At 43.1% G+C, this 27,781-nt stretch overlaps 2 protein-coding genes across 10 annotated transcripts in view; one reads left to right on the top strand and one right to left on the bottom strand.

Moving 5' to 3' along the window:
• RALBP1 (ralA binding protein 1) overlaps positions 1–17,194 on the top strand; it is a 31,450-nt gene extending 14,256 nt beyond the window's left edge. For both annotated transcript variants that reach the window (XM_042869201.1, XM_042869202.1), the window contains exons 2-10: positions 2,043–2,336; positions 7,672–8,130; positions 10,251–10,600; positions 12,194–12,355; positions 12,576–12,707; positions 13,915–14,022; positions 14,793–14,914; positions 15,297–15,420; positions 15,577–17,194. In XM_042869201.1, coding sequence (XP_042725135.1) covers positions 2,093–2,336; positions 7,672–8,130; positions 10,251–10,600; positions 12,194–12,355; positions 12,576–12,707; positions 13,915–14,022; positions 14,793–14,914; positions 15,297–15,420; positions 15,577–15,840 — 1,965 coding nt within the window. In that variant the 5' untranslated portion in view covers positions 2,043–2,092 and the 3' untranslated portion in view covers positions 15,841–17,194. The remainder of the gene's footprint in view (positions 1–2,042; positions 2,337–7,671; positions 8,131–10,250; positions 10,601–12,193; positions 12,356–12,575; positions 12,708–13,914; positions 14,023–14,792; positions 14,915–15,296; positions 15,421–15,576) is intronic.
• Positions 17,195–19,383: 2,189 nt separating this feature from the next.
• The window catches only part of PPP4R1 (protein phosphatase 4 regulatory subunit 1), a 59,939-nt gene continuing 51,541 nt past the window's right edge, over positions 19,384–27,781 (bottom strand). For all 8 annotated transcript variants that reach the window (XM_042869192.1, XM_042869193.1, XM_042869199.1 and 5 more), the window contains 6 exons: positions 26,386–26,547; positions 25,974–26,074; positions 23,710–23,830; positions 23,483–23,617; positions 22,061–22,202; positions 19,384–20,428 (listed from right to left, as the gene is read on the bottom strand). In XM_042869192.1, the coding sequence (XP_042725126.1) occupies positions 20,265–20,428; positions 22,061–22,202; positions 23,483–23,617; positions 23,710–23,830; positions 25,974–26,074; positions 26,386–26,547 (825 nt within the window). In that variant the 3' untranslated portion in view covers positions 19,384–20,264. The remainder of the gene's footprint in view (positions 20,429–22,060; positions 22,203–23,482; positions 23,618–23,709; positions 23,831–25,973; positions 26,075–26,385; positions 26,548–27,781) is intronic.

The following is a 27,781-nucleotide window of genomic DNA, read 5'->3' as shown; positions in this document are numbered from 1 at the left end:
TTTGCACTTACCTCTCTTGCCCACATTAAGCACAGACCCATTTGTAGACATGATCTACCCTATTTGCTACAAAATATGTGTTTCTAATTTACGTCCCTGAGCTGCTGTTGAAGTGCTGTCCGCTGTTAACAGCTTCTGGTAGATTTTGATAGGGCTCCTTTCAGCTCTGGTTTTGGGCTTGTAGAGTTTTTTTGGGTTAAGAACAGGTGATGTAAACAAATTTCGCAGATCCGATACTCTGGTGAGACGCAACAGTTTTGCCAGTCTGTGTCGCTGGTAGTACTGAACGTGCTTTAACATAGTTGAAGGTCTTTTGGTATGTCTAAGTCTGGAGCTGTAAAGGCTAAGATGTTTCTCCTAAAATGTATTCTTACCCGTTAAACACAGTATCAAATTAGTACAGCAGTGCAATATTCAGTATCCGTGAAAAATATCAAAATACCCAAGCAGCATGTCAGAAAAGAAAAAGGATCTGTGTCGTGTTAATGCTGTTCTCCTTAAAAGAGGCTTTCTGCTACAAGTTAGTTCAGTGTGTGTGGTGTGTCAGGAGTTCCTGCTTAGCCAGTAGGTATCCCGTTTCCCTAAATATGGGTTTTATAAAATACTGAGTATCTGTGATTGCTTCTCTTCCTTAGCGAAGTATTGACTGATGTTTACTCAGCATGTCTACCTTAAGCAGCAGGAGTACCAGAGACGACTGCAGAGTCTAATGGCTAGTGCAGAAGCCTGAGCTGTTATTTCTGGATATGTTGTTACAATAACGTAATTCTCATGGAGATAGGTCTTATGTGGTGTTTGTGTGGAATCTTTGAGGCAATTTAAGGCAATGGCTACTCAGTCACCTTGATCTCTTTGTCTGCAGAGCACCTCCTTCCTAATCTCATCCTTGTGGTTGCTATGGCACGTTGTATGGCTGCACAGACAACCAGGTTATGGAGCTGGCAGCTTTAAAAATGATTGTTTTCCCTTCTATTTATCTTAGAGTAGATTTAGCAGGCTTTTAAGCTGCAGCAAGGCAGCACAGACTTAAGTTAGATTAAAGTTCAAGTTAGCATGTAACTGTGACTTGACCTGTCATTTAAGTGTATTAACAGATGTAGGAAATGGCTGTTTTCCACCCTTGGGATTTACTCTATTTTTTCATAGAACCATAAAACACTCTGGCACCCACAGAGATCATGGAGTGCAGCTTCTTGCTCCAGGCAGAGCGGTGTTCAGTCACAAAGGGCCAAATTCAGAAAGCTGACATTCCATGTGGCATCACTGTCCTGTGGAATTCCTGAAATTCATCTACATTGGGAATTGCTCTTTGCTAATGAGTTCCATTACTGGGAATTTACGTATTGGTTTCTTTTAGCAATCTTCATCTTAGTTTTAATTTTGCCAGAACTCCCTATGAAACAGCGCAGAAGGATCTGGGTACAGAGGGTCTGGTGTAGCCTCTTCAAAGGTTGAGTGCTGATTGCTGCATACCAGGAAAAAAAAAAACAGTTCTTCTTGTTCTATCTTCTTTGCATTTGCATAATTAGATGATGGATTTGATTTCAGGACTTTTTTTTTTCCCCTCTCTTATGCAACAGGTTAGGCAAGTTCTTATTTGCATTTATAAAATATGCTTGAGAAAGATGAAAGTGGTCTTGGTGCAGATGCAGTCTTCATAGATACTCTGAGCTTCCAAACAACCCTATTTTATTTCAAGATGCAAAGTTAGCTGTTTCATAACAACTGCCTCTGAATTTTGTAAGAATTTCTCTATATCTATATTCTGATACTTAATACATAATGTTTGGTGTGGTGTAAAGCAAAGCTGGTTAAAATAACAGCTCTCCTATTGTGTTAGCATGACTTGGCAGCTAATGCTAGATTCTGCAAGCACTAAGCTTAAGGCCTGCTCTATTTTATTGTTGCCTCATGACATCAGGTGGAGTGTTCCTTGTAAAAGGCATTGATGTTTGTTACATTTCCAAGATAGAGCTCTAAACGAGGTGCTTTGAAAATGACTGTTAACATTTTTTTCATGGTTTTTCATTTTCCTGCTACAGGTGTGATGGACAGGTAGCAGAAGATTTCACTTTGATATCAGGGAATCAGAATGACCGAGTGCTTCCTGCCTCCCACCAGCAGCCCCAGTGAACACCGTCGGGTAGAACACAGTGGGGGTCTTGCTCGTACTCCCAGCTCTGAAGAGATCAGCCCTACAAAATTCCCTGGGTTGTACCGTACTGGTGAGCCTTCGCCACCTCACGACAGCTTGCATGAGCCTCCAGATATAGTATCTGATGATGAAAAGGAGCATGGGAAGAAGAAAGGAAAATTTAAAAAGAAAGAAAAAAGAAGTGAGTAGGCGACCTCTTGTCTCATGCTTAAGTCCTTTTGTCTCTTTCCTTCTCAAAATTGCCTGGTATTCCCAGTGTTGATTTTATTGTTGTGATTTCTTCCTCTGTAAACCTGTTTAGGTGTGAAGGAAGTGAACTTACACTTTGTGCAATACCTGTTTCTCTTCATGAAAAGGACTTTTTCGTTGTTGTACAGGCACCGAGCACATGCCCAGAATTGCTGATAAACGTATTTATGGAAAGCCTTTAGCAGTGTGTTGGTAATTGCCTGGCATGATAGTCCTATAGCATTATCAGTTCAGATCCTGAGTAAAGATTTCCAAGTGTATTTCCAAATAGATGCTATTTGAAATTTTAGCTGAAGCACTAGGGAAAGTAAAGCTCTAAATTTGACCTGAATTTTACACTTCTAAATTTGAAAGACTTGGTTTAAACAGCATTTAACTTGTCTCTTTTTTCATGCCTTGTGAATTCAGTGTTTGTTATTACTTAACATTTCAAGCTTTCGTATGCACACTGTACCACTCATTGGAGACTAATAACCTGCATCCTTTTTTTGCATTAGCTTCTTAGTTTAGTCTAATCATGCAGTTTTCTCCAATCCAGTTCCAACCTCTAAAACCTAAGTATCACAGCCACCCAATTGAGTTATTTTGTTTTTTTGACAAAGCTTCACAATATTTTTCCATGTTTTACATTGCCTTTGTACATGGCCCAAGTGCTGGATGTTATGGATGCCTTTGTACCTCTCTAATTCCTAGAAGTGAAACTGGGAGTACCAAAGCCAATGAGACAGCACACAACATTATGGCTTTTTGGAATGAATACGATGACCATTTGTAATAAACATGCACACATTCAAATAATTACTCATTAAGAATTTGCAGCCGCTGCACTACTTTTAATCAAAGCGATTTCCTGGATTGCAGGAATTGTTGCTTCTACCACAGTTCAGAAGACCTGTGCCCAAAGGGTACTGTAACTCAAAACCATGTTACCCTCTAGTTAAAACTAACAACCAAAGTTCCTACAGGTTTTAAGAAAGCTTATACCTTATTTTTCCTCTTGTAAATAACATTAGCCTAATACTAATACTGAATTGCTGATTCTCTGGGCAGCCTGGTTGGCGACCCTGCCCGTGGCAGGACGTTGAAACTAGATGATCTTTGGGATCCTTTTCAACCTAGGCCATTTTATGATCCTATGATAAATTCTGTATTAGTTGGTTCTAAAATAAAGCCATTGTCTGTAGGGCTTTTCTTGTCTTTGCAAATCAGCTTTGGTAATGCTGCCCTCCTGCCTCTAAATGTATGCCGTGAATGCCATGTATGAATTTAGAATTGTGAGAGATCAGCATTATATACAGTATGGCTTTCTTTGTGGTGTAATCTGCATGTCTCATGGCAGTAGTCAGACTGAAAGCTGAAAAGGGAAAATGCTACTTCAGCAAGTACCTGCAGATCTGTACACTGCTAGCAACGTAACTGCTCTTTTCCACAAGAGATTATAACACATTGTACAGCTGATGCAAAGCAATTTTTTGTTAGAGGAGTTTAGAGGTGAAGTATAAAAATGACATACATGCAAAATGCAGGAACAGTCACATCTTCTCTTGCAGCTGTAACATAAAAAGCATTCAGCGTATCCTAACCCTATTGTATGTATGTCATGTAATTACCAGTCAGATATAGGATTGAGTTGAATACAAAGCTTCTGGTATCTCTTGTACAATCCAAACATGGTGATTTCTGCAGATATACCCAGAACATTCTACTTATGTAATTGAACAGGGGTATCTGGTGGCTTTTCTGCCCGCCTGTTTTGATTTTTTGGACAATACACAACCTGCTATGGTTATGTAATTTGGCATTTAAACAATTACTTGTTGATCACTTTAATGAGAAACATTTGACGCCTTCACCTGTCTTCAACACTGATGATGGGCTCTGTGAGACCCCCAAAGCCCTGAGCTGGAGGACTATGACTGCAGTAACAATAAACTCCCAGCCAACTCTCAAGTTGGGGTTGGAAGTCTTTAGTAAATGAGGTTACATCAGGCTGGTGGGCATCCCTAGTGGGGTGCTGCAGGCCTCTATTTTAGAGCCAGTTCTCTTTAATGTTTTCATCAATTACTTAGATGTAGGACTTCAAATTATATTGGTAAGTTTGTGGACAACGGTAAATTGGGAGGAGCTGTTGAATCCTTTTGGGGCAGAGAGACCTTGGAGAGAGATCTTGACAGATGGGAGGAGTGGGCAATCACCAACCACGTGAAGCTGAACAAGAGAAATGCCAAATGCTGCACATGGGATGGGGCCACCCTGGATAGATGTACAGCCTGTGGACAAGAGGCAGGAGGGCAGCCCCACAGAAAGGGATCTGGGGTTATGGCTGACAGCATCTCAGACCTGAGCCAGCAGTGTGCCCTGGCTGCCAGAAGGGCCACCCACAGCCTGGGCTGCACCAGGCCCAGCACTGCCACCGGGCAACGGGTTGTGTGCTCTGTGCTGTGCCACCTCACCTCCAGCACTGGCTGCAGGTTTGGCCCCACTGTATAAAAAGGGCATCAAACCATTCAAGGGCATCCAGAGGAGGGCTACAGTAACAGCGAAGGGTCTAGAGTGCGCCATGCAAGTTTAGGTCCCTGTATTTGCTCGGCACAGAGCAGAGGAGCTGAAGGGAGGCCTGATGGTGGCTGCAGCTCCTCACAGGGAGTGGAGGGCAGCGCTGAGCTCTGCTGTGTGTGACAGAGACAGGGCCTGAGGGAACGGCATGGAGCTGTGTGAGGGGAGGGCGGCTGGGGGTGAGGGACAGGGGCTGCAGCACAGGGCGGTGGGCATGGAACGGGCTGCACAGGGCTGTGGGCACGGCCCCGAGTGCTGGAGTTCAAGGAGTGTTTGGAGAACAATTCTGGGTGGTCCTTTGTGGTCCTTTGTGGAAGTTGTGCTCAATCCTTATGTCCCTTCCGAGTTGGGATATTCTGTGATGTAATGTAACGTTCTACATTTAAAATTACCTGATTTATCACATGCTTTCAATTATTTTTCTTCTGTATAAATTTGGGTTGTATTTCAATATATTGTGTCTCTGGTGAAAGAGGTGCTGTAATATTATTACCAGAAGTAAGGTTACTTCTAAATAAAATTAGCCTACTCTGGAAGACATAGAAACTCCCTTGTGGTATGGGTGAGAGATTCTCTGTGAATCTCTCATTAGTATGCATTTATAAACTTACGTTGCTGAGACAAAGTAGGCTGGTTTTGTATGTGACTTGCTGCTTCATGTCTTCTCATGAAGTCAAGAAATACCAGTTTCAGTAACGTGCTGTTACTGGTGTTACTGAAGGACTTGAAGAGCATTAAGAATTTGTTTTGCAGCATTGAGTGTTGCAGTGTGGTGCTTTGCTTATTGCTGGAATCAGCCTCCAAGTGCAGGCTCCTTGTACTGACTGGCACTGTGTGTGCTGACACTGGGCATGGTGCGTGTGTTGGGAAGAACCCCACTTTGTTAGATGGGGCACTGTTACAGCTACCCAGGTGGAGGTGTTGAGGACAGATTGTTCCGGGCTCCCTTTGGTGAAGATTTAGATTTCTGCTTAGGGGTGACATCTGGGAACCCCATCTTAAATCTGTGCCAGCCCCATCTCGTTCTGACAGGAAGTGGTGGTGAGGTGTACTGCTTTGTCCTGCACCTGATACATCAGTGCTGTCCTTATCCCAGAACTGAATCCTTAGCTCATGCATTGCAGATTTCCCTACCCATTTTCATTTCTAGTTTACAAGAAGAGTGAGCAGTGATATAGTGATATGGGGAGGTCAAGACCTGGTTGCTGTTCATTCTCCAGTAGGTCTTTCTCCTTTCTTCCATGGAACATGTGTTTGGTTGTCCTAGGAAAGAGTCCAGGATGGGAAAGCTGGTCAAGTGATTGTAGTTATTTGATTGTAGTCCCACGTTTTAATACATTTCATGTTTTTCTCTATTAAATGCTGCTTACAAAGCATATAAGAAGGCTTCAAAATACAGAGAGCTCTTTGGATGTGCTGAAATTCTGCTGGTAAACTAGCTGCAGCTTTTGGAACAGGTGAATAAAGGTTGTTTCGCACAAAGTGTCTCGCCTGCAGACATACAACCTCTCATCTTTCCATTAGGCTTTCTCACATCACTTAAGGAAGGGTGTAATTTTCCACCAACTAGGTCTGTTCAGTTAGAAACAGCACTTGGCTGTCACTGTGCTTCATTCAGGCAGAGGCACTGTCTACAGGTGATGGAAGAGTGTCAAGACATCTGTATAACACTGAGGCAAAGAGCTTATTTTCCACTGCACTGGGGGACGTAGGCCATGCAGGTGACATGCAGGTGAAATGCCTTCTTTGTTGAACAAGTTTCAGACTTGCTTTCTTTGGGGCACACTGCGTGTAAAATCGCAATGAATTGACTTGGAAGTTGCATTGGTTTCTATGTTGTTGGTTTTGGTTGGGGGTTTTTTGTTTAGTTAATGGAGTTTTTTGTTGTTTGGCTGTTCTTTTGTAATCCACCTCGTTGTTGTTGCCTGAAGGATAGGCAGGGCCAGCTGCGGAGGCGTAGTTAATGAAAATGCTGGTGCAGATGCTTTAAAGGACATTTGGTGTTTTGGTGCTGAAACGGTGTGCTGTGCCACGGACTCATTTGGAGATCTCACGTACAGTTTTTAAGACAAAAATACAACTTCACTGACAGGTACAGTGGTAGTGTTACTGGAGTTGTTTTGTTCTTCCAATGGAAAAGTAAGTTTGCTTGGACTTTTTTTTTTTTTTTTTTGGCATTTTGTTTCAGACTGTAACTTGACTAATTTCATGCTTGTCTTAAAATTCATAACATTTTGGAATGGGGTCGGAGAGTTCAGTGACTGAAGTTGTGTTTGTTCTTCATTAGAAGGGTTTTTAGGCTTATATGTATGTAGTAGATGATCCTTAACGACTCTTATACTGTTGATTGCAGGAACATAGAGAAGTTGCGAGACGGTTCTTTTTCTTTTGCATTTCCTTGACTATTAAATGGGAAACTAGCACATAAGATGGACATTGCAATTATGAGTAAGTATGTAAAGCATGAATTGTTTAGATCATGCAGGAGCAGTGTGGCTTATCTTTGATGTGACTTCCAATCTCAATTTAGTCTTTGACCACTTCTTTGTGTAACAACTACGAGAAGCCTTTGGAGGAGTGAGGCAGACACTGTGTTTTTACCTGTAACTTCTCTCTCCTCCTTAGATATTACTTTTTCTCTCCTAGCTGGATATCCACAAAGCAAACCAACTTACAGTTGTCCTCTTGCCTTTCCCTCCTTTGCCTCCTAGCGGAAGGTTATGCTGCCTTCCAAGAGGACAGTTCTGGCGATGAAGCTGAAAGTCCTTCCAAGTTGAAGCGGTCCAAGGGAATACATGTCTTCAAGAAACCCAGCTTTTCCAAAAAAAAGGAAAAGGATTTTAAAATAAAAGAGAAACCCAAAGATGAAAAACACAAGGAAGACAAGCATAAGGAAGACAAACACAAAGAGAAGAAATCGAAAGACTTAACTGCAGCAGATGTTGTAAAACAGTGGAAAGAGAAGAAGAAAAAGAAAAAGCCAATTCAAGAGCCAGAGATACCTCAAGTGGATGTTCCAAGTCACAGACCTGTGTTTGGCATTCCGTTGTCTGACGCAGTAGACAGGACCATGATGTATGATGGCATCCGCCTGCCTGCAGTTTTCCGTGAATGTATAGATTACGTAGAGAAGTATGGCATGAAGTGTGAAGGCATCTACAGAGTTTCAGGTATTCTGAGTGTGCTGATGTACGGGTTCTTCAGTTTGCGGTTGTCTTCTTGTTTTACCACTTTAAACACCTAGAGATGCCATTTAAAGCTGCTTTGATTTTAATTATTGAAAAGATAATCAGGTGGCTAAAGCTAAGCAAACCCTAAAATACCAGAAAAGTTGCTCGTGTCATGGTACTGCTTAAAGGCAGTAAAAATATCTTTAAATTGACCTGTTGTGATGGGATGATGGTAAGTATGAATAAAATGCGCTGCATTGGCAAGCTTGTATTTTTTTTATTTTTATTACTTCTGCATGAGAAATGCTGTGCTACTTGATGGCAAAAGCAAAGATGAGAAATAACCATTTTGTGACTTAAGCTTCTCACTGTTGCTTTTTCCTGTGTATATTTTTCTTCTTAAAAGCTTCTTTTGTCTGGGCAAAGTCACTAATAAGCAGAAAATGCAAGTTTCACATTTAAGCTTAGCCACAGCAGGGTAATTAACCACAGTAGTTGTGTAACACCTACTTACATAAAGCAGCGTGGTCTGTAGTCGTGTTAAACAAAGCAGTCCTTTTGTGAACTCTGTGCAGTGAAAACCAAGCAAGGACTTCAGCGTGCACATTTAAGGGAGCAAAAACAAAAAGTGAGAAAAGGAACCTGGGGGAAAGCACCTGGGACAAGTTACTACCAGTGCTGCAAAGCAGTAATCAGACAATTGCTAAAGGCTTCATTAAGCTGTCCTTATGCTGATGATCTGCATGGTACTTGGTAGGGATGCTCAGCAGTTTCTTTCTCTCATCTGTGGGGATCATTCTGGCAGTACTTTTTTTTCAGGGTATGCTGCGTTTGGAAATGTTCACGGAAGGTTTGTTTTCCATACGGTGTTCTTGATGTTTATACAGGATTACATGTTTATGTGATGTCCAGGTGTTCTCCAGTGCAATAGCACCCTCTGGTGTGTGCAAGAGTACTTAAATTGAGAGCTCTGAAAGGCAGTGGCCTAGCAGTGTACAGCACTTGTGATGAGTAACATATCTGGACATGAAATAGAGCACATTTTAGCTGGCATTTACTGTGGGCTGGGTGCACCCAGCTTTGTTCATTGTACCAGAGCCAGGTACAGTAAGTCAGAGAAAGTCAAATGGGTATTTGAGCTTTAAGAAAGAAACTTTTCTGACTTACGAAAGATCTGAATGTCACTGAGTTGTAAAACTACTGTGCAAAAAATACTGGCAAGGCTGAATAACGACATGAACACCTCTTCATTTATACTTTGCCTTAAACCAAAATGCTATGTGAGATTCCTCTAGCTGGAGACCTAGAAACTAAATTGTGTGGGATTGGTTTCACAGAGGCTCTTCTGAGAAGAAGGCTCTTGTAGAATTTCTTGCACAGTCTTGGAGTTGATAAGGCCATATTTGCTGTTTGGTTTAGGGCTGTTATTAAGTAACTCGAGAGAAGTTAAATGGAGAGAAACAACAAGGGGAATCAACTTTTTACAAGGGTTGACAGTGATAGGACAAGGAGGAATGGTTTTAAGCTCAAGGCAGGAAGGTTTAGATTGAGTGTCAGTGGGAAGCTGTTCACAAAGAGAGTGGGGAGGTGCTGGAACAGGCTGTCCAGAGAGGCTTTGGATGCTCAGTCCCTGGAGTTGTTCAAGACCAGGTTGGATGCAGCCCTGGGCAATTTGGTCTAGTACCCGATCTGGAGGTTGGTGGCCCTGCCTGTGGCAGGGGGGTTGCACTTGGTGGTCCTTGAGGTCTCTTCTAACCCAGGCCATTCTGTGATTCTCTGAAACATGCATTACCCCCTCATTCCTCACCTATTTCATGTTCTTCGATGTAAAGGAGTTGCTGGGCCCAGCTGATATGGAATGACAGCAGTGCTGGGTTTGGGCCTCATAGCAGTGCTCAGTGCTTTTAGATACAGTGTTAACCAAGTTAATCCTGAGTTGCAGTTTTAACTTTGTCACATATGAATAGACTTTGAAAGGTATTTTCAATTAGTTTAATTTTCAAGGAGAAGAGAAATAAGTGCTTCTCAAAAAAAAAAAAAAAAAAAAAAGATATAACTATATAACACACAGATATAACACACAGAGTTGAAGAATTGTCTTCTTTATTTAAATGTTTCAGGAATAAAGTCAAAAGTTGATGAGCTAAAAGCAGCCTATGACCGAGAAGAATCTCCCAACCTGGAAGAATACGAGCCCAACACAGTAGCCAGCTTGCTGAAACAGTACCTACGAGAACTGCCTGAAAACCTGCTTACCAAAGAGCTAATGCCCCGCTTTGAAGATGCTTGTGGAAAGAGCACAGAAGCTGAGAAAGTCCAGGAGTGCCAGAGGCTGCTGAAGGAGCTGCCCGAGTGTAACCATCTCCTCATTTCTTGGCTCATTGTGCACATGGACCACGTTATCGCAAAGGAACTGGAAACAAAAATGAACATCCAGAATATTTCTATAGTGCTCAGCCCTACTGTCCAGGTACGTGCCCCACACAAGTGCTAGAGCAGTGCGTCAGCACAAGAAAGGCTTCTTTATAGGGGTTCTCTTGCAGGTGTGAGTCAGGCACAGTCTGACACAGGTAAGCTGAATTAAAGCTCTTCTTTATACTTTGGGAACATAAGTTGCACAGAAAGTGGGGGGGAAAGGCTTTTCTGAAGGTGAGTTTGCATAGTGTGGGTCTGATATCAGCTATTATGAAAACACTGCAAAGACTGCTGACAGGGCTTTTTGATTTTATTTTATTCAACATTGAATTCATCTGGTAATTCAAGCGAATGAAGAATTTCTGGGTTTCTGACACAGTGATGGCTTAATGAAGACTATTTTGTTGCTTAATTTCACTATCAAGCCACGGAACCCTGTGCTGCAAACAGATCTTGTGATGACTTGGGTATAATGGCTGTGGTGTCTGCAGTCAGATTGCTGACGTGTTTTCTAGGAAGGTTTTGGTGGTTTCTGGACTGGTTAATTCCTTAATAAACAACTTTGTATTAAAAGCAGCTCAGAATCAGTCCTGTCCATGCCACCGGAAACAGGGCAGTGGGTATGGGCGGTCTAGAAGAAAGTCCACCTGTCAGAAAAGCATGCTTTATTAAGAGTCCGTGTGGAGGCCTAGTGGGACAAGGGCTGTTCTTCTCTGCTGTTTTGCTGTGCCAGTTGTTTTCTATCAAAAAGCAACAATTAATGTAAAACGATGCAGGCCCAATCACGCCTCACTGTTGAGTAGATTTTAGCAAGTAAAATACAGGCAGAGACAGAATTCTAATCCTCCTTTCAGGCCGCGTTTTTAAATCTTAATGGAAGGTACAGCATCAGAATAAATATTTGCTTCTGTCTCATTTTAAAGCAAGGAATATGGTAGCAGCTCCTTTCAAACAATTTTTTTTAAAAACTGTTTTAAATCTGAGAGAGAAGTTGGTGAAAATACTGAAGTTTTGGGAGGAGAGAGAAGGCAGCCATCTGTAGCACAGTATGTTTGGTGTTCCTGCTTACCTGTTGCTATCACTTCCATCTTTGTGTGAGCAAAAAGAAAGAGATGGTCAGAGAGCTGGAGCATCTCCCCTTTGAGGACAGGCTGAGAGAGCTGGGGCTCTCTTGCCTGGAGAAGAGAAGGTTCTGGGTGAACCTTATAGTGGCCTTCCAGAACCTGAAGGGAGCCTACAGGAAAGCTGGGGAGGGACTTTTTATAAGGGCAGATAGTGACAGGACAAGGAGAAATGGCTTTAAACTGGCAGAGGGTAGATTTGGACTAAATATTAGGAAGAAATTCTTCACTGTGAGGGTGGTGAGACACTGGAACAGGTTGCCCAATGAGGCTGTGAGTGCCCCCTCCCTGGAAGCACTGAAGGCCAGGTTGGATGGGGAGGTCTAGAGGGAGGTGTCCCAGCCTATAGGAGGGAGGTTAGAAATAGATGATCATAAAGGTCCTTTCCAATCCAAACCCATTCTGTGTATTTGCAAGTGATGGAAGGATGTTGCATTTCTGGAGAAAGATGCTGTGCTTCACAGGTGCAGATTATGTGAAGAAATCATCCTAACCAGAGTTCTCATCTTCCATGCCCTTCCTTTCAGATCAGCAACCGTGTCCTGTACGTATTTTTTACACACGTTCAAGAGTTCTTTGGGAATGTGACCCTGAAACAGGTAACAAAACCTCTTCGTTGGTCAAATATGGCGACCATGCCGGCACTACCAGAGACACAGGAAAGCATCAAAGAAGAAATCAGACGACAGGTTGGTGAATACTTCAGTTGTTTGATTTGGTTTTGTCCTGGATTTAATAAATTCAGCAGTAAACTTTCAGAAGAGTGTAATTGTGTCACAATTGTCCTGTTGTGGGATGCCACCTGCTTTGAAAAGCAGAACTCCACGCCTTTTGTCATGAAGCCAGTGCTGTATTTTTTCCCCTGCTTTGATACGCTAAGGACACTAATTGCCTTGGTAATATTTCTAGGAGTTCCTACTGAACTGTTTACACCGAGACTTGCAGGCGGGGATAAAAGACTTATCCAAAGAAGAGAGACTCTGGGAGGTGCAAAGAATTTTAACAGCTCTTAAGAGGAAGCTAAGAGAAGCCAAGAGACAAGTGAGTAGCTTGCAATTTATTGCCCAAAGGTAGATCGTAGATGAAAATGAGCTGGGAGTATTTCTAACTGCAGTGATTCTTGCCCAAGTTTCATGACTGTCGGCTATTCGCTGCTCATCCCCATTTCTTGGGGTGCATCATTCAGCCTTACTGCCTGGCCCAGTAGTTCAAAGTGCCACGACTGTGAGATGGTTCTATAACCATTGACTGGGGGCTTCTAATGCTCACAGATTGTGACAGGTAGGGAATTTTGGTACTCTGGGGGTTTTAAGTTGGATTTAGAAAGCGTGGCTGCCACCAAAGCCTTTCATTATGCTTTCCTGCTCTGCTCTGTGACTTTTAGCATGCAAATTCTAAAGAGAAACATAAAGTTACATTCTAGAATTAAATTTGCAGATTTCTGGTATTACTTACAGTACTCTTGAGTTGTGAAAATGTAAGAATATAACTAGATTTTTAGGGAAAAGTGGGCCATTAATGACTTGATACAGCTGTGACAGTTGTGAAAGCATTCCCCAAGGTACACAGAGAGACACAGATAAACCAGGCATTGGGGGGTGTGGGTGTAGCATGGCTTAATAATGCTGTGGGCTCAGTGGAAAAAAGAATCATTTGAGCCTTTGCTGGAGCATAAGCTTAGTCTCTTACACTTGTATTCAGGCTGGTATGCTGTGGGTGAAGCAGATATCCCAATTCTTACTTTTCATATGACTCAAAACAAAACATCTGAGCATTCTCACAAAAGATGAGAATGCAAGGGAATTAGATCAACCCCCACCCCTTCAATCTTTTCAGTGCATGTCTCTTTTTTCCATCTTAATTCCTAAATGGCTGAGGAGCGACACCTTCACCCTCCAGCTGTTTTTAAAACAGTGCCTGACTAAAACAGCATTTGACAGAGCTCATATCCACTCCATGCTTAACACTGTGTGTTCTGGCCCAACAAAAGGGATGACTGAAGGCTCAAGTGAATGAACTTCCAGCAGCATTTTTTAAACTGTGCTGTGATCCAGAGCACTGGGTGAGCAATGAACGCAGCCATTTTGTTTTGCAAATGCTGAAATTAAAAGCATCTTCCTGAAAACTTTTCAAAACAAGAGTTATGGTTCTAAATTTGAAAAATAATATGTTGAGAAAAACCTCTCCATAACAGTGACTAGGAAGTGGGGCAGGTGGCCTTTTCAGAACTGTCCTCTTTCTCTGGCAGGAGTGTGAAACAAAGATTGCACAAGAAATTGCCAGCCTTTCCAAGGAGGATGTCTCCAAAGAAGAAATGAATGAGAATGAGGAAGTTATAAATATTCTACTTGCTCAGGTAAATGGCAAGCACACAGCAGTTTGTATGCTGTATTTTCGTGTTCTGCATCTGTCGGTTACTAAGCATGTACTTATTCCTTCTAATATAATTGAAAACATAAGGGGCTTAAATGGGCCTCTCAGTCTCTCTGTTAAAATCCGAGGCTTTGTTTGAGTACTAAATAAAGCAGGGAAAGCATGCAGACTGTAGCAGTGTGCCTGAAGCTGAGCAGGCTGCTGTTCAGGCAGAGAGGAGATGGTGTGCAGCAACAAGTAGGCTTTGTTGTTCACGTGCTTAGAAAGCAGTGACCACAGTTAGGACTGTTAACTCTTTTCCTGCTGATCAAAGGGAAATAAGGCAGCTCTTTTGGCGTTTGTGCCTGCCTTGACTTGCCTCAAGAGCTTTGATCTTCCTTCTCCTGCACTTTTCTCTCACTATAAATCTTCAAAGACCTAGGTTTGAATTTAGCTTCTGTGGGTTATCCCAGAGCTTTCCCCTGTGATTTAAGGCAGCAGGCAGCCGCACATCCAGAAGTCGGTGCATCATCCCCACAGCTGTTCAGCACAGCCATCACCTTGAGGATTCAGAGCAGACATTGGTGGCTTTGAACTTAGAGTTGGGCTGAAGTCTTTGCTGACTCAGTGCCAAGCAGGCACGCTAAGTACTTCTGAAAGCAGTTCAGGGAACAGCATCGCCGCCTCCCAGGGCACAGCATTAGAGTAATCCTCAGTGCATGTTCCCACAGAACATAAAGCCAAGGCTGTAAGTCAACTAATTGCTTGTTGCAGGAAAATGAGATTTTAACAGAGCAAGAAGAACTGCTGGCCATGGAGCAGTTTCTGCGGAGACAAATAGCCTCAGAGAAGGAAGAAATCGATCGCCTTCGTGCAGAAATAGCTGAAATACAAAGGTAAAAGGGAGACTGCTTGCCTCAGCTGCCCAGCCAGGCATGCACTCTGGGGAAAAGTAGCAAAACTAAAGCACACTTAAAAGATCACTCTGTGCACATCAGCACATTTGCAAGCTGATTCCTTTTATTGAAACCTCTGCATCTTTTTACCTTTTGGGATATTTTCTGATAGTACAGCAACAAAGTTATGATCTAATGGGAGCTAGACCTTTGCACCACAAAAAACCAGTCCCACAGGAAATCATGGATTTGTTAAACTAAACCCTAATTTTGTTTTCAAAGCCACTTTAGATTATTCAGTGAACGTGAGCAAACTTAATGTGTTCCAGTCCTGGCAAATGTGAGCAAGTGTTGTGATCTCAGCTTGTCATTGCTCTTCCAGTCGCCAGCAGCATGGCCGGAGTGAAACAGAGGAGTATTCTTCAGAGAGTGAAAGTGAGAGTGAGGATGAGGAGGAGCTGCAGGTCATCCTGGAGGATTTGCAGAGGCAGAATGAGGAGCTGGAGGTAAGATAACTTGAACCTTAAGATTAATGGGCACTCTCCCCCATAGGGGACAGATCATTTTGTGTTGGTACATTGCTGTATTAGCAGCAAAGCGGTGCTGTGTGCAAGGTACAGCCTGGCTGAGGAGCACTGATGTGTGTTTTCCTTACCTAAAAGATAAAGAACAATCATCTGAACCAAGCAATCCACGAGGAGCGAGAGGCCATCATTGAGCTGCGCGTGCAGCTCCGGCTGTTGCAGCGAGCCAAGTCAGAGCAGCAGGCACAGGAGGAGGAGGAAGCAGAAAAGCGTGGGGCTGCTTCTCAGCAGCAAAGGGACGGGGTCCTGGAGACAAAAGCAGCCAAAGAGCAGCCAAAAGCAAGCAAGGAGCAGCAAGTGAAGCCATCTCCAAGCAAAGACAGGAAAGAAACTCCTATTTGATCAGGCTTCTTGGGTATTTGTAACGTAACATCAACCACCGTGTGCAAATAACTGACATTTGGGTCAAACTGCACAACTGGTTGCTGGCTGTGCGCATCCTGTAAAGAACTTTGTCTGCTAAGCCTGGAGACTGCTGTCTCTACTCCTTGTGGCTTCTGCTCATCACTCAGGTGAGTGCAGAGAGGCCAGAAGAGTTCTCCAGCTTCTATCAGATTATTTCAAGACTGGTTTCCTTCAGGTGATTTACAATAATTCCGTAACAGTTTTATTTTAAACCAAACCCATTATTTACATTCATCAGAGCAGAACTGAAGGTCTCATTTCCAGCAGATGAGCGCAAACACCGACACATACTCATTATTTGCCCCGTGATTCTACTCATTCACCATTATTTCTGCTTATTAACCTCGTCACTTCTTGCTTGTGCCTTTGATACCTTTCTGATGCAGATTATATACATGGGAGCTTTAAATTTATCCTTGGTTGGCTGAAAAGGTGGGAGACTGTGGGGTATCACGTTTACCTGACATGCCCTTAAACTTCTTTTTTTTTTGTTTTAAGGTGTACTGAATAAATGTAAAACTTGACAGATGTTACTTATGTCTCTGTATGATGGAAACGTTCACCAAGAGCTGTTGGTGTGTGGCAGTGCAGCTGATGCATCTGCTCACTCGCAAACCACCGTCACACCCACGGTGAGACAGGTCTGTGCTGCTGCCCTACAGCAAGGCAGTGCTGCAGTTCCTCCCTGAAGGAGCAGCACCAGCTGGAGGCGCCGAGCCCAGCAACAGCCTTGGGCTGGCGTTGTAAGTCAGCCTGGTGGCTGCTTTATTTCCTGCCTCCACCCCTCCGAAACCTTTGGCCCTGCAGGCAGCTGAGGGCCGTTGTTTCACAAGCGACCTCTCCGTCAGCCCCTGTGGCAGGTGCAGAGAGCTGCTCTTATTTCTCAATCGGGGTATTTATTTTCAGCACCTGTTGGACGTGGTTATAATTCTGTATCTATTGCACTGTTGTGAAGCATTGGCCATGATTTGATTTTGTACAAATAATGCTTTGATATGTTATAGAAAACTGCATAGTATTTTTTTAAAATTTGGAAAGAAGTTTATAAACACAAAAAGCGGTCAGATGACAGATGTTAAACAGAGCATTCTCCCTTGCCTTCGTTACATACATTTTATATATGCTGGCAATATTTAAACTTTTTTTTTTGTTGTTTCTTTCACACTAATTCCTATTGAATTGTCACGGATTTTTCTAATGTTCTTCAGAAAAATCTCTTAATCTGGTTAACTTTTATTTTGTTAGGATTGTATTTATCAAGCAAATAAATTCAACAGCCATTTGAAAGGAGTTTGGAGATTATCTGCTTCATAATGTACAATGTCTTTTTCTAACGCAGCCAATACTTACTCTCCCCACGTAGCACCAGGACCTGCTACTGCCCAGACAGGTGTGCTGGATGCTGGGGTTTGAAGCCAAGAATATAAAAAGAAAAAAACCCACCAATCTGAATCTGTCAGAAAGATTTGACAAGGTTGTCATTTTTCAGCATGCAACTCAACCTCACCCACATTTGGGAAGATGGCAGCTGGAGCGAGCACAGTTCACCATCAGAAGCAAAAGCCCGCAGTGCTGTTGTTCACAACGGCCTCCAGCAGCTGGAGGCAGAAGCACCGTGAGATGTTGCCAAGCTCACTTACTTGAAGTGGTCTCTCTCAACAAAGAGATCAAAAGAAGGCACAGCAAAACAGCAAGAGGACAGAAATTGCCCAACTCTCCTTTAAGCTTTTGTTGCCATTTGATTCAAACCAAGTCTGCTGGGTTCATTCTTACAGGAAAACCTCAAATAATTAAAACTAACTCCAGTTTCGTTTGACAGTCAAACAGTGCAGCTCTCCTGCTCTTGGCAGCCTCTGCTTTTCACAGTCAGGATTTGGAACCACCTGCAGCTACGCCTTTAGAAATAGCTGGCATATAGAAATATCACTGCCCTGCAGCAGAAATAGGTGACAGCACTTAAAGCAAACTAGTTATGACTGGAGAGCTATGAGATGGTTAAAAAACTGTTTACTTACCTTCACAGTGCAGTTCAGTCAGCTGGAAATGGTCCTACAATCAAACCCTACAGCATTTCCATCACCTCAAACTCTCATTTCTTCTGATCCAAATTCTGTTTAGTAGAACTGAAAGGCAGAGTCTGAAAGCACTGATGGGGGGAGCTGACATGACAGCCAGCTCTGCATTCAGACAGGAGGGCTGCCAGACTCATGCAAACACCTCTTTTGGTCAGGCTGAACGTTGCCGGCTACTCTGCAGCCCTCCCGAGAACAGGGTCTTACCCCCAAGACCAGGAATTTGTACAACAGCCCCATGCTGTTCAAAATAGCAAATACTAATTTGGTAGTTGGCCCCCTGAAGGCAGTGGCAGAACTTCCTCCTTTTGGGAAAGATAGACTAACAGATGACAGTTTAGGAGCTACCTCTCTTTCTGTTCAATGCTGACCAACAAAGAACAAACGTAGATATGCAGCATGAATCCTTATTGAGGGAGAGGCGTGGACTTCCACCAGAATATTGAAGAAATACACAGCAAAGAGAAACAGCATCTGAAGACCAATATCACTTTTTCCAACTTAGATGTATCTTACCTCTAAACGCTGGAGAATACCTGAAGGCAGCAGAGGTGATGGTTGGCTGTACTGGGTTACAGCAACACCACGTCAGAATGGCAGCAGAACAGCCGCACACGAGAAGTACAGGAAAAGCCTAACGAACACAGCCAAACCACACCACCAGTCACAACAAACCCAAGCTTCAAAGCAGACAGAAGTGACTCTTTCTTAACCAACTCCATGGTGGCACTCAGGAGTCAAACAGTGGGTTGGTGGGGAATAAATAGCAACTTCCTATTTACTAGAGAGGAAAGTGCCACAGAATTTGTTTTCCCAAGAAAACAAGGGGGAAACAAGGAGACACCTCCTTGAGCTTAACCTGTCAGGGGATCGGGCACCCAATTGATAAATGAAAACGTTCTGCCAGAATACATCAAGGACAAAGCTGCCACAGCCACCTCTACCTCCTCAGGAAAGTACGCTTCTCACATTTGAGGTTGCGCAGGCTGGAGGAAAAGGTGCCATAAGCAGCTGCCCCTGGAAGACAAAGAAGTGGACACTGTAGCAGTCATCTTACAGGAGAGGAAGTAAAAGCAGCCAAAAGGACAGCATGCACTTTAAGAGCAATGTGGGCTTACAGTTTTAAGTCTGAACAGAGGCGGCTGTTTGGATTCACTTCGGCAAAGACATGGTTTCACACCAGAGCAGTGGGCTGCCCAAGCAAACCTGAGCTTCTTGAGAGATAACCCAGCAAAACGTCACCTGCATGACCAAAGTGCATCCACTGTGCTGTATGTATCATCTCAAAGTACAAAATCCTTAAAGAATCCCCTTTCCCCATGCAGTCATCAGAGTAGGGAAAGCGGGGAAAAAATAGACACGAATTTTAAACTTACTCTTTTAATGTCTGAAAAAGGTCACAAGATTGTTTTCAATCTTATTATTAAATTTTATTTGGACAAGTAGAGAACAACTTGTATCACAACAGCTTTAAACAACATGATTAAAGACTGCAGCGCTCCAAGGAGGCTCACAGATATGTACAGTAAATGAAGAAAAACGTTGCACCTCAGAGCTGATCACGATCAAGTTAAAAATACCTGACTTAAAGTATATGTGCTAATAAATTTCCTTTAGGTCATGACCAGCATGAAAATAATTAGGACACAGGTACTCAGCAAAGTTTTCTGCTAATGGGCACAGCAATATGCTGCATTTAAGGATTAAAATCAAATTCTAGTTTAGTGTTAGCACTGAGCCCTTAAGAGAAATCCAAATTTTTACCTTCCCCATTGACACACATGAAAGCTATTCCCACTTAAGGGTGTGCCCAGCTGCACACAGATCGAGTCCTTGAACGATAAAATCTCTTGAGCGCTAATACTGGAGGTCTCACGTCCCGGTACAGATTTGCCTTTCCAGCCATCTCACCTATCAGTTGCTACAGAAAATACTTGCTAAGTTAACTCCTCAGGAGAAACAACGCAGGTCTCTGGAAATCACATCCTTTCTACAATGAAAATGATCTGCCAATTCAAGTTTTATTTGTTCAGGAAGACAGAAGATTTAAGGCTTCGGTGGCAAAAGTAATCCTCTGAGCAGTGTTTTTTCTCAAGTCAAGCTGACATAAGTAGGCTTACATTTTCTTGATTTAAATCCCTGGCATCAGGTTTAGATAACATCCACCTGTTCGTTCTGGCAAGAAATGTCTCCTTCCAAAGAGGCTGTCCTCTGTCAACCATTTTAGAAGCACGAGGATATTTTGTTTCAATCTTTGTTTTTTTAATTACAGCAACATTCAGGAGATTTTCAGTACGTTGATGAAGCAGTGCTCATGGCATCATCTGCTATTTTGGTACTGGCAGGGTGTATGCTTGCAAAGTACTTGACATCGCTGTCGTCGTCCATTTGAAGCGCCATGATTGTCTGCTCCACAGCTTCTTGATGAGAGTTGGCCGAATTTAGAAAATACTCTGTAAGAGAAAACGCAGAGGTCTTAGAGGAACGAAGGGCAGCAGACACCTCAAGGCAAACCTCAGCATGCAGTCCACAGGGCTCAAAATCCAGGAGACAGACAGTGCACACGTATGGTCAGACTGCAGTGTCTGAGCAGGCCCACAGCTCCGCTCCAACACATCCATACATTCATTTACAAAACAAACATCATTCTGTATTTCTAATCAAGAGTTTCCTTAACAGCGCTGGTAAAAGTACAAGATTTCTATGGCCCATCAAATAAAAGAAGAACAGATTCCATGGCCGACAAGGGGTAAACAGCACACACATTAGACTTGGAAGGAGCGTGCTTGTATTTGTGATGAAGGGAAGGTATTACAAACCCGCAGTCATGCCATTCCATCTTACTGGTAGACTTGCCAAATAGTTATCAAACAGAATAAAGAAAATATTTAATAAGAGTGGAAGAAGCCCCAGTACTCGACAGTTCTCACAAACTACGCAACACAAGTTGCACAAAAACCACATAATTATAGATTGCTCATAGGAAGGGCAATTCAGATCTGAGGTGCAAAGGACTTCTGAGTTTACTTTTTTATATCTACCTTTCATAATCTCTCCCCCACTCCTACCACACACACTGTGTGTGTCCCTGAGGCAGGGACTGCCTGCGTGACGGGCTCACACAGTGGCAATGCAGAATGGAGTTGTACGATCCAGGAGGGGAACACAGAAATATTGAGGCCAACAAAAATCTCAGACTATTGTAACAGCAAGAAGAAGGGCAGCCTTGGCACAGTTAGCAGAGGATAACAAACCACCGCACGTCAGCCGATCCACAAAACTGCATAGGCTTACTCAGAGCCTCCAGCATACACATGACAGCTAGTGATAGCCTACTGCTCACTGAGTGGGTATCCTTTGTGCTGTTCTAAACATTTTGCATTTCAGTCACACCACTTCCATCTTCCCAAAAGTCTTCTATGATAGAATGGCAGTCCTCAAGCCAGTGTATGTATTTTGAGGAAGAAAGTGGCCAGAAATGAAGTAGTTCAAGTGCAGACTCTGCAGGTTTACAAACTCTCTAATGCTATTTTCCATTACAGTACTTTGGAATGTGAGCACTGCTGCCTCTTCTGGCACCTGCTACGCTCTGGGGATCCCTTCCTAAGCACAGTCTACAATTTGAACACAGCATATCCTAGTTCCCCTGAACAGACACCAGAGAAACTTCCTTCTCACTGCTACCATAAACCATAAAAACAAACAGCAGTCATCTCTTCCACCCCAGTGAGAGAACAGATGCTAGATTTGTGTTGAAGGATTTTGTCCTTCAATCACACTTGCACATCGCTCATGCATACTTTCTGTACCCCAATTACTCCTACAACCCAACTCTTTCAAAAAAAATGGGGCAGGAAAAGCCATGAGCGTGACCTCATACTTTCCAGCATTACAGAACTGTGGCTCTGATGACACAATGAGGTTTAAGGTTTATCTCAGTTAAGGTAACGCCCCACCCCAAGGAGACTGGAAAGGCAACTGTGACCCACATCTCGTGCTGTTTCATCTTTCCCAGCTGGCTATAGGAAAGCAGAGGGACAAAAAGACATGCAGTCAGCCCACTGCAACTACTTCTGACCACTAACCTTTCTCTAAGAGTGTTTGCTTTAATGTTTTTGCAAGCAGGACTCGAACGTTTGGAACCCTGTCAGATGCCAAGTGTAGTAAGTGTGGCAACAGATGCACAGCAAACTGGTCCATGGGCAGGCAGTCGTCTTCACTGATAGTCTGGCAAGGAGACAGATGCAATTTCATTACATTTCAGCACAGTGAAGACAAAATCCCAATACATAATCAGAGCTGACAGATCTCATAACCTTTCTAGCATGAATACAATGTGCAGCAGTCACTATGTTTTACAATATGATGCAATATTTTCTAGCACAGTCACACACAATGAACTAGATTAGGGCTGAGAAAACTCACGCTTAGCTGGAAGCCCCTTTTATTTTGTATGAAGTCTCAATTTCTTATTTTTTATTTTCAAACACTAACATTTGAAATCAGGGGAAAAAAGCGAAAGACTTTCCCCTTGATTTTTTAAGAATGATTCTGTCTTTGTTGGAACTAGGCACCATATTCAGGTGAGGATGGTTCATCACAATCAACATCCGCTTATCCCAACGCGTCTCTAAATAAGCTCGAATCTCACATTCCTCCAAATGCTTCAAAGAACTGTCCTGTTTAAGTAACAGTCACACTGACTCACAGTCAGCACCTCTGCTACAGCCCCAGATTTGACCATTTCCTTCCGATTTTTGAAGGGAGCGTATAAACAGGAAGGGGAACAACTGTTTACATGGGTGGATAGTGATAGGACATGGGAGATTGGTTTTAAACTGAGACGGGAGGTTTAGGTTGGATATTAGGAGGAAGTTTTTCACACAGAGGGTGGTGACGCACTGGAACAGGTTGCCCAAGGAGGCTGTGGATGCCCCATCCCTGGAGGCATTCAAGGCCAGGCTGGATGTGACTCTGGGCAGCCTGGTCTGGTGGTTGGTGACCCTGCACACAGCAGGGGGTTGAAACTACGTGATCATTGTGGTTCTTTTCAACCCAGGCCATTCTATGATTTCCTTCTGCATATTTTGCTGAGAATACATTGTTCTCAACCAACTTGCACTAGCTGGCTAAGGAAGTGCAGGCAACTCTGAGAACTTCATTTCTCAGTGATTATCCCAAAGTGCCAGGCTGCTGCATCATATTAAGAAGATCCCAATTCACGCTGAGCAAGGAGGAGTCCCAATTCAAGGATCCTTTTATTCAGTGTTTGTTTGATATTCAAACTGACTTAAGCTAAGCTAGAGATGCATGTAAGCCCCTGCATGGAGCAACACTGAAGGATGCGGCCATAAAAACTATTCCCCTGGCAACAGAATCTCAAACAACCAATCAACATCAATAGACACTTAAATACTTCCAGCTGCTTACTCCCCCTTAATTCTACCTATCAAAATGATAGTAGTAGTAATAATAATTTTAAACAAACAATAACAAAGACATTTCACCTGGCAGATAAAGACAAAAGTTTGCCGGCCAGACCATTTGCGGCATCTACAGAACTTTTCAACAAGTTCATTCATGAGGTCTACCACAAACGTTGACGTTGAGGCCATGTACAGCTTTTTTACCATTTCACTAACCTAGAAGAATACAGAGATAAAAAATATAAAAATTATTTCTGACCACCAACCCTGAGGAGTCTGATATCCTGAACTGACTTAGATTGCTTTACCAGCTTGTAAGAAATCCAGCGGACAGAAGACACTTTGTCTGCACAGAGGCTGAAAGCGATAGGTCGCAAGTAGTCATAGATGTCTCTGGCACTGTACAGATCTAGAAGTAAGATCAGCTGCCTACAAGATGGAAGAAAAACGAAAGAGGGTATTAGAATAGTAAGAAAGGTATCGATTGCTTGTACTGATTACACTTGCCAGGGTGGTGACGCACTGGAACAGGTTGCCCAAGGAGGCTGTGGATGCCCCATGCCTGGAGGCATTCAAGGCCAGGCTGGATGTGGCTCTGGGCAGCCTGGTCTGCTGGTTGGCGACCCTGCACAAAACAGGGGGATTGAAACCAGATGATTGTTGTGGTCCTTTTCAACCCAGGCCATTCTATGCCACATAATACATAATACAATAGAGCCATAATAAAGTGACTCAGAAGTAAAACCTTCTATTCTTCAACACAGTCAGCTTCACCGGGGGTCACCTGCAAATTTTAAAATTGTCATTTGTTCACCCTAATAGTGAAATGCTGAATGAGCTCAACAAATGGAAGTCTAGGGAAGAGGCGAGGGATCTGAAGTTGCACTTCCAAGACAGGGATCCAAATATGGGCCACAACATCCACGCAGCACCACTGTGGATGACAGCAGTGTGCACAGGCATTCTAGCACCCTGCACAGACAATGGGCAGAGCTACAGACCAACCCTAGTGACTTCAGTGATCGAGGATACCTATCAAAATAAGTAGCCTTCTTAATCAAACTCTGCTTCAGAGCACGCTGGGCAGACAGAGAACTTGTCTGTTTTCTCCAGTGTGCATCAAGTTGATAAAGATTTGAGCAGGTTGCAGATACAAGTACGAATGGTAAAAAGCGTGCCAAAGAGGGGTCATGTCATGCTACAAGCAGCCAACTGAACACTGCCATAGCAGCAGCAACACATAAGTGACCTGTAGAAAACCTCAAGAGGACTCTAGCCCAGATGCCTGCGCAAGCAGGGTCAGCTGTGACACAGATCTGCCTGCTCAGGTCTTGAGAATCACCAGGAATGGAGCCTGCACAGCCTCCCTGGATGCCTGCACCCTTGCCTGACTGTCCTTGGAGTGAAATTTTTTCCCTTAATTCCAGTCTGAATCTCTCATTTCACTTTAAATCTACTGTTTCTTATCCTCCCATCACACACCACTGTGCAGAGTCCAGCTTTGTTTACTCTATAATCTCCCCATAGGGTTCCAGGCTACTCTTAGTGTCCCCAAATTCATCTTATATCCAGGCTGAACAAGCCACAGTCCCACAGTCTCTTCTCACATGGCAAGTGCTGCAGCCCTGATCATCCTGGGGTCTCCTCTGTTGAACTTGTTCCAGTTTATCAGCATCTTTCCTGTACTGGTGGCCCCCTAAAAATGTACATTACTTCAGATGAGATCTAGTGAGTGCTGACCATACGAGGAGGTTAATCTGTTCCCTCAATACACCGACTGCTTTCGTCACAAAATCATCCACCTTCTTCAGCAACAGCTCTGTGTATTCCTTGTTTGTTCATGCTCATGTAGCAGTAGAAACTCTTGTTGCCCTTGATAGCACACAAATTTCAGCTCCAGTTCAGTTTTGGCTTTCCTAATACAATCCTGCATGCCTGAGTAATGTTTCCAAACACCTTCTGTGCACCCTGCACTTGACACCCTGTCTTTACCTCTTCTATAATCGTTCTGCATTCAGGCTCAGTCCTGAGTTCACTTCTTAGCCAAGCAGAGCTCTCAATAAATCTTGCTCTTCTGAGCACCGAGACAGACCTGTCCTTCATTTGGAAGATGCTGTTTTAAAAATACCTGCTTTCCTGAGCAACTTGGCCTTTTGGAGCTGCCTCCCATAGGATCCCATAGAATCTACCAATTCCATGAAGAAGCCAAAGTCATCTTACATGGTCCAGTACTCCTGCTGCTTGCTTGCTCTAGATCTTGGTTTCATGGTCATGAGCTCAGACTCACCAATATGAATTACTAGAACACTCCTATGACCAAATCTGGCCCCTTTTTTTTTTTTTTAAAAGAAACACCAGTGTTTTCAACACAGTGATGAAAAGACATTCAGCTTCAAACTACTGTAAATGATATACAACTACAGGGAATTTTTATGCAAGGGAGACAAGTTGAAGATAAAGACAGTCCATTAATTCTAACTGGATGAAGAATGACACTTTAAGACACTGGCTTTTATAATTTTGACATTTTTAGATACCCACAACAAGCACCCAGAATACAAGCACCACATACTCAGCCAGCTCTGCACGGAAACGCCAGTTCCTGCTGTTATCAGTCACTAAGAATTCCTGGAGCTGATAAAGATATTCTCTTCTTTTGTCCAGATGAAGCAGCTGTAAAAATGAATACAAATTTATAGGAAGAAATATAGGTTACAAACATCCAGAGGCAGAACAAGAGCTGCAAAGTACAATTGACTGAACACTTAATTTCATTTTTAGAAATTCACCTTTAGCAATAACGATGCTTTGCTGGGCTAAACTCTATTATGCTTACATCAATAAAGTCCCAGGGGGCATGATGAAACGCAATATTCTTTCCATACGCCCATAAAGGATTATACTGCTGCTATGTTAAATAAGCACACAAAGAAATAAAGCAAAAATGCGTGGTCTCACTGGGCCAAAAATGAACACAGACATACCTTTAGAAAGTCATGCAAATGTTTAAGCACGCCTATCCTGACTTCGTCCAGGTCTTTTAAGAAGCCATTGAAGACAGGAACTAAATCCCCAGCTGTAAGTTGGTCTCCAAGGATGACAGCAAGTTCATGTATGGAAAATGCCAGTGTCCGCCGAACTTTCCACTGAAAGAAGTTGACAAATAAAAGAATAAATCTGACTGATGGATCAGATGAAGTGCTCTATTTTAACCTGGTGGTCAATATATTGGCTGGCTCTCCAGAGAACGACGACACTTACAAATCCCAGACAAATGATGAGGTGTCATTCCTTCCACCTGAAGATTCAGGAGCTCAGTTACAAATCCTTTTGTTTAAATCAGTCCCATACAACTGTTCTTTCACTCAAAACTTGTAAAACAGAACATGAAAGACATCCCACAGTACTTCAGCTGGCATCTTTCAGTATCATAGAGTGGCTTGGATTGGAAAGGACCCTCAAGGATCATCAAGTTCCAACCCCTTACAACTTCCCTAATAAGTAAAGATTCACCCATGGAGAGCTCCTAGAAGTCCAAGGATCAGTGGAGCTTTTACTTAACCAAAATCAAGTAACTATTCACACTGCGTGCTTTTAAAAGCTCAACAGCATCTCTTCTTTAGCACCTTCCAGTGAGTATGGGTACTGGTTTTTTTCCCACCCTACTTTGGTGATTCAGTCTTAATTTGGATTAGAATGGCAATGAAACTTTGAACAGCGTTGAAGACAGGGTAATGTATTTTTATGCATGTTTTAAATTTATTAGCCACTTGTTTTTAAAGGCTGCACAACAGTTTGGAAAATATGAGCAATGGCTGTGTATAAAATTACTCAGTATGCACCACTAAGAATTGCAGCACTGACATAGCAAGCAGCAAGTTCAAGAGAGGTGAAGCAGTCTGAGAATGCTCAAAAAAAGTGAGCATCTCCAAAAAAGGAAGAAAGGAAGGACTGGGAAACAATTGCAAACCAACAGTGAAATGCACAGAACCACCTCCCTACCACCTAGCAACAAGGAAGACGCTGCTATTTCCAGGGTTTGTTTTAAAAACAGCAATGCTGTACTGCGATAGTGATGTTATCCCCTTATGACTGACTGAGTGCAGCATCAAAAGGCCTCCAGATCGCGGCGTGAGGCTGACTCACTGAGCTCCAGACATGCCTGCAGGGACACGAGTCTGCTTGCACACCGCAGCGCAACCCAAATTCTTCGACCGATGAGAATCCCAAGCACTGCCATGAGATCTCAAGAGATCAGACACCTTTCCTCACATTCCTACTGAAGATCCATCTCCACAAATGCACTGTGTCCAACAGCCCACTTTCTTATTGCTTGAGAACCACACACTCCCAGCTTCACCTGACATGACAGTTATACTT

The sequence above is a fragment of the Lagopus leucura genome, unplaced genomic scaffold (genome assembly GCF_019238085.1).
Source record: "Lagopus leucura isolate 7727_CA_CO unplaced genomic scaffold, USGS_WTPT01 Super-Scaffold_100002, whole genome shotgun sequence".
NCBI classification, from domain to species: Eukaryota; Metazoa; Chordata; class Aves; order Galliformes; family Phasianidae; genus Lagopus; species Lagopus leucura.
The sequence above is the reverse complement of the archived record's forward strand: the minus strand, read 5'-3'. Positions and strand labels throughout refer to the sequence as shown.